At 55.1% G+C, this 6446-nt stretch overlaps 1 protein-coding gene across 10 annotated transcripts in view; it reads left to right on the forward strand.

Annotated features, from left to right (window-relative positions):
* EBF4 (EBF family member 4) overlaps positions 1–5078 on the forward strand; it is a 57126-nt gene extending 52048 nt beyond the window's left edge. For 2 of the 10 annotated variants that reach the window (XM_049699211.1, XM_049699205.1), the window contains exon 15: positions 746–1215. In XM_049699211.1, coding sequence (XP_049555168.1) covers positions 746–1079 — 334 coding nt within the window. In that variant the 3' untranslated portion in view covers positions 1080–1215. The other 8 variants (XM_049699207.1, XM_049699210.1, XM_004285329.4 and 5 more) reach the window with 7 other exon arrangements.
* The last annotated feature ends 1368 nt before the right edge of the window (positions 5079–6446 follow it).

Here is a 6446-nt window from a genome sequence, read left to right on the forward strand (position 1 = left end):
GTACCACCTGTTGCCTAGGGTTGTTCTCAGACCTGAATGTGCCACTGTGCATAAAGGGCCCAGACGCAGTTCAGAAAGAGTGTGTGAATTTACATCCCAGCACTGGCTGTGGGCATTAACCGTCTTCTGTCTGGCTTCTTGGGGTGGGCAGCTCAGAGCTGGGTGGATGGGCGACAGGGCGTTTATGCTTTTACCATGCACTGCCCTCGAGTCCCTCCTTCCAACAGCAAATTCCAGAACAGCCTGTCTGCAGGTTCTTATAGCTTAGCTATTCAGCAGACATGTTTTTAAAGCACCCAGCTTGGGGGATAGCTCCACCCCTGCGCACCTACAAGGAGCCTCCCCCATCAATTGTAAGAGAGATTGCACCTTGAGTCCTGGGAGACGCTGTTGTGCCAGAGGAATGGGGAAGGCTGGCCAAGAAGGCTTTTCCTGCCATTCCTTCCCCTGTCCCCTGTCATATGTTTGCTATTGCTGAAGACCAACATATCTGGCACCTGCCTAGCCTTCCTTCCCATGGCCTACATCCTGAGTACTGCTCTTTTTGGCTGTGGGTTTGAGTATGGCTCTCTACCTCTGGCCTGGGCTCAGTGTTTGGGACCAGAAGCCCCATGTTGCTGGTGTCCACACAGACCATGACCCTCCGGTGTCCCCACCAAGACTCCCGTCTCCCCTTTGCTCAGGGCAGGCTCCACTGCTCCTACTTCCCTTCAGTTCTGGACAGTATTCTTACCACCTCTCTCAGGGTGCCCCCCAGGTCGAAGCTGGTGGAGTTTGGAACACCAGCCCCCCTTCTCCGCCGCACACACAGTGCAGTCAGCAGTGGAGGAACACACTGCCCCAGTGGGCAAAAGTCAGCCACCCGGGGTCTTCCCATTCAGCCAGGAGATCAAGAATTCTACAGCTGCTTAAGCCTCACTCCAGCATCAACTGGGGACACCCTGGGCTGGCCTAAGGGTCAGTCCCATCTGGTGGGATTGTCCTGTCCAGTCCCCATCCACTCCCCCTTGTGCACGACGCTTTGTGGTGAAGCTCCAGTGGGCATCATTCTCATTGAGTTTGCCAGGACGTGCCTGTAATGACCTCCGGAACTGTCCCTGCCAGAGGCTGTCTGCTCGGACCTCCCCTCTGTCTTCTGCTTCAGCCGCCAGCAGCCCTGGACTGAACCACAACTCCCAGTACTACCCAAGCTACAAAATGCAGCTGTGAGCTCTGGGCCTTGAGAGATACAGTACATTTTCTGGCATTTATTTCAAGCCCTCCACAGAGCTCCATGGGCCTCATGAGCTAGCAGTCAGCATTGTCTTAAAAGGAGACGGTGATCCATGGGGCCGAGTACATTTGGAACAGGGGCAGCTGTTGAAGGCATCACTGTTCCAAAGGGGGTGGGTGGGGGGTGTTCTGATACCAAAAGCATCTTTCTCAGGCTGCTGGTTTCTTTCAGGAAACCCCCACCCTCATCCCATTGCCCACTGCCTGGACAACACTCAAATCACAGACTTATTGGTCTTTAGAAGAGAGAGGCAGGGAATTGTGTTCAGATGAGGTTGTAGAAAGGGGAATCCAGAGATGGCCTGGGCAGGAGCCCCCAGGAGAGGAGGCTGCAAGAAAGGGGCAGGCAAAGGCTGTGTGCAGGAGGCTCCCTGACTGTTCCCAGGAGAGCAAGCCACAGCCATGGGGGCTAGGGGGTTAGGGAACAGGAAGATCTGAGGATTTGGATCTCTGTACCTTTCTTTAAAATTGACCTGCTGGAAGAGGGAGATACAGGAGGCGTCCAGGACCAGGGCTGAATATGATGAGGACCTGCATTAAGCTGGAAGAGAACAAAGTGTCGGGGGTTGGGGGGAGTGTAATTGGTAAGGGGAACATATTTGTGGGGGGAGTAAGGGTTCTTGTGTGAGCTGTGATCCTGGACAGAGGGGCCTTATAACAAGAGCCTATGTGTACCCCCCAAACTTCGTCCCTGGCCACTTGCCCCAACTCTGCTATGAACCCTGACCTTTGACTCTAACCTTGATGCCCCAGGGCCCGTCAGTGTTTCTTGGTGTCTCAGAATCCCAGTGGTTTTCAGCAGGAATCCTAACCTGTTCCATTTCTTGCTCATGCCTCATCTTTGCGGGCACCTCTCAGTATCTGGTTTTGTTGGATGTTCTGGTTTTGCTTTCGTTTTTTGGGTTTTGTTTGTTTGTTTGTTTTTAACCTCATCTGGCCCTATCATCTCCAATGCTAAGAAAGGGTCTCCAGAACCCCCAAAAGGGCAAATGCTAGCCCGCAACCCCAGAGGCTCCCAGCCTGCCTCCAGACTCTACCCTGTACTGGTCTCCCCAGGACCCTCACAGCCCCCAGTGTGGGCTGAGCCTGGCACCCAGGTCAGCAGCCCACACAGGGCATACTTCTCATGCCAGGGCAGCAACCGAGCTGCTCACTCTGGTGCTGTCTCCCTGTTGTGTCTCCCACCGCCTTCCCTGCTGCGCCTGCCCCTCCCCGCCCTGGAGTCATGCCCTCTAGCCCCCCGCTGGCCGCTGCCTCCTCTATGTCCCTCCCGGCGGCTGCCCCCACCACCAGCGTCTTCTCCTTCTCGCCTGTCAACATGATCTCCGCTGTCAAACAGAGGAGTGCTTTCGCCCCCGTGCTGCGCCCACCCAGCTCCCCACCCCAGGCCTGCCCCAGAGCCCATGGAGAGGGGCTTCCAGGTGAGTGCTCCATGCTGCCTCGCTGGAACCTGGCAGAGCAGCTGGGCCTGCGCAGCCCACTCCATCCACATCTCACAAGAGCTTCAAGCCAGGTGACCAGTTCTCCCTGGGGGTTGCAGAGGAGGGAGCTCCGCAGGGGTTCAAGGAGGTCCATCTGGACCCCACTTCCCTGGGCCTCATAGCTTGGGACGGTCTCACTCTGGACCATCAAGGAGACAAGAATACCAGTTGGAGAAGGTCTGGAAACCACTTCGAGGCCTCATCCAGTTGAGCCCAGAGTAAAGACCCAACATGCAGAGCTGGAAAAACCCCACCGTGGGCTGTGTGCCTTTGACCTGTACCTCCCTATGTCCACTGGAGGATAGCATACACCACTGTGAGAGACCACGTCACTTGCTGGATGGAGGGGGACTGACCTTAGATAAGGTTTAGCCCAGCTTCTCCTTCCCCATTTTACAGATAGGGAATTGAGACCAGGTCACCCCTCCTGCAGCCCATTAGTGAAATGATTGTTATTTGCCATTTATCAATCTCCTCCAAGTCAACATCCAACTTAAAGCCTGGGTTCTAACCAGTAGTGTATATAGCAAGTCAAAAAGAGTTGCATCCCTTAGAATAAGATGATTCTTGGGGTGGGCTTGTTAGGTGATGCTCTAGGATAACTCAAAGTGGAACACAGTTGTATTTAGCCTTGTTTCCAAGTTTTGGATAATTTTTCTTAAACTAAGTGTGTCTGGAGCTTAAAATGCAGGGAATAGGAAGGACAGAAGGCCACCAGTTTCTCCTGCAGCAAACCATGGGAAGGGGGTTAGAAAGAGGCAAGGGTGATGGAAGTGATGAATTTCGTGGGGGTGTGGGAGGAAGACATGCTGCTACCGCTGCATTAGGTATCTGTACTCCTGGAGGCTGACCTCTTCCCTTTGCTGTCCTGATACATGGCCGTCTGCTTCCTCACCTTGAGACAGGCCCTCTGAAGGAGACAGGCTGGGAAGAAGAGCCCAGAATCATGTCTCTCGATTGAAGAAACTAGGGGGTCAAGGGCTTGGGGCTGTACCTCCTAAGAGGTCTGGGGGGCACACCTCACCTAACTGTCTGCAGTGCTGGGCCTAGGCTAGGACTGGGGGTGGCTGACTACCTTCAAGGCTCTTGATAGTTCTGCCCTCAAAAAGTGCCATATGTCCTGCATGCTGCCCCCAGTCGAGAGGGGCACAGGCTACACATGGCTTATGGCTCCCCTGCTTGGTTACTGCAGACCAGCCTTTTGAAGATTCTGACAAGTTCCACTCTCCAGCTCGGGGGCTTCAGGGCCTGGCGTACTCCTAATTATGGTAGGTCTCTGGCTGAGTCTTGCTTCCCTTCCTGACCTTGGATGGGCTCTCTCCGAAAGACTTTAGCAGGGATGGGGAGTTGGGGTCCATGTCTCCCTCTCCAGGGCCCATCTAGACAGCTGTCTGGGCCACATAGCCCAGCCCAGTGGCCCAGGCTGAACAAGAGGCGAGAAGTGGCTTCCTGTCCCCTTGCAGCCAGCCTTCCTACAGGACCTTCATCTTTTCCTCTCCCCACCAGGTCTACAGGTGTCCCCACTGAGCCCGGACTAGTGGTCCCTCCAGGATTCACGCCCATGCCCTGGATGGCAGCACAGACAGATGCAGGGCCAGGGCTGCAGGCAGACTTCAACCCACAGGCCTGAACAGGGAGAGGCCTTCCTCCCTGTGCTCAAGGGTTCCTCAGTCCCACAGGTTTCTCTCACCTCCCTTGAGGCTGGTTGGAAGCCCCAGCACTGTGCTGATGCTCTTGTTAGGAGAGCATCCCGTGGAGGTGCTGGATGCCCGACCTCACTTGCTGGGTCGGTTCCTCTGGAAGAGATGGACCTTTTGCAGACCAAGGGCATCTGGTGACAGGAGCATGGGATGGGGAGTATGATAAGGAGCTCAGGGAGAGGTGGCCTGGGGATGTCCTGTTTGCGTCTGACCCATCTCAACCATCTCGGCATCCCAACTACTCTCCAGGACAAGGGGTGGTGCCCAGCAGCCTCAGGAGGCCTGCCTAGGCTCCCATGGAGCTTCTGACAGCCACTTGGTTCTGTGGCTGCCCCACTTCCTTTGAGTCCTGAGCACTCACGCTTGCCACATCATGAATCCCGGTGGGGGCTTTGGGCATGAAGGGTGCAGAAGAGGAGGTGCCAGGCCCCCTGGTTGTGGATCTTGCCCTCAATGGATGTCTCATGGACTCTGGCCCCACACACAGATGACTGGCTGGCCCCATAGAACCATGGAACGAGTCCAGCTGCCCCTGGTCTCATACTCTGCTCTGCTGAGGTTGGAGAAAACAATAAACACAGGTGCAGGTGGCCACCCAGCCTCTCTTGTCTGCTTCCTTGGTGTGGGTCTGCCTTTCTCAGCAGCTCTGCAACTCTAAACCATGTCCCTGGGCAGCCTTCTTATACCTTGGACTTTTTCAACAGCATCAGAGTTCAACTGAGCAAGTATTCCCTGCCCCATATCTGCTCTTGGGTACTGAGTTGGGGGGTTTGGGGAGGGGTGGGAAGACCCAGGACACGGGCTCAGCCCTGAGAACTCTGGCTGGGAGCCCATTGTGGGCACTGAGGACTCAGTCCCCCAGCTGTCTGAGCAGGACCAAAGTTGGGGGTGTCAGAAGGACATTGCTGGGAACCAGAACAGAGCCAGCTAAATACTACCCAGATGTACAGAGGCTCAGGAGTGAAATCCTTCTTGACTGGAGGCTGCTGGGTGGGGCAAATTTTGGCTCCTAGGATTGCGTGATTAAGTGACACCCCAAACCTCCTCCCTCCTTCCCAGGCCTAGGCACTTTCCATCTCTCCTGTCTCAGAGTTTGGGAGGATGGGTGGTAGAAAGGCAAGATTCCCAGGCTCATCTACCCAACTTCTAGGATGAATCCCAGTTGTCCCCCTGAAACGTGTTCCCTAGACCCCAAAGGTCTAGCTTTCTGACACTGGAAGCCACTTTTTTGATGCACTGTCCAGAGATCCCAGGGTCCAACTCCAGGCCTCAAACTTCCTTTTCTCTCCTCCCGACAGCAGTCCTTTGCTCTGACCTCTGGAAACCTGTCGTTCCCCAACCCATGAGCCCATGCCTTGCAGCCCTCTGGACAAATAATACTTGCCAAGGCAGATAGGCTGGCCCTGTCCTTTAGAGTCCTCCACTTTCCTCTCTTGTGTTCCTGCCAATACCTGGGATTCATCTCACCGGGGCCTGTGATGAGATAGCCTCCTACCTAAGAATCCTGCTTTATTCTCAGTGCTCGCCTGGCCTCCCCTCAGTTCCTGCCTTCAGCCTGTGTTGCAGAGCCCCAAAGCCTGTCAGCCATGCCCTGCTCCATTCAGGCTCCGAGCAGTTTCCACGGTCCAGGGCCCTCCCAGGTTGATAATCTGCTGAGCTCTAATCTGTACCAGATGCAGGTTATTACCGGTTCCTGGAATGGGTCAGGTGCCGTGGTTGGTATAAGTAAGGTCCTAGCCTAGTGACAGTCCTGAGGCCTTGTAGACAAGACAGGATTGATTGGTTCATGGGGACTGACCCCTGCAGGTGCTGGACATCCCAGGCCAGTGGTGGAGGTTCTAACCTTGCCCCAGTGCCTACGTTCATATCAGTCAGAGTGGCATCATGCACCCGGAATGGAGGTCGTCTTCGTGTGGATTCCCCCAGGAGCAGAGCCTGAGACAAAGATTTGTGCTCAGAGGGTTTATTTGGGAGGCAATCTCAGGAAGCACCA

The sequence above is a fragment of the Orcinus orca genome, chromosome 16 (assembly GCF_937001465.1).
Source record: "Orcinus orca chromosome 16, mOrcOrc1.1, whole genome shotgun sequence".
Classification (NCBI taxonomy): Eukaryota; Metazoa; Chordata; class Mammalia; order Artiodactyla; family Delphinidae; genus Orcinus; species Orcinus orca.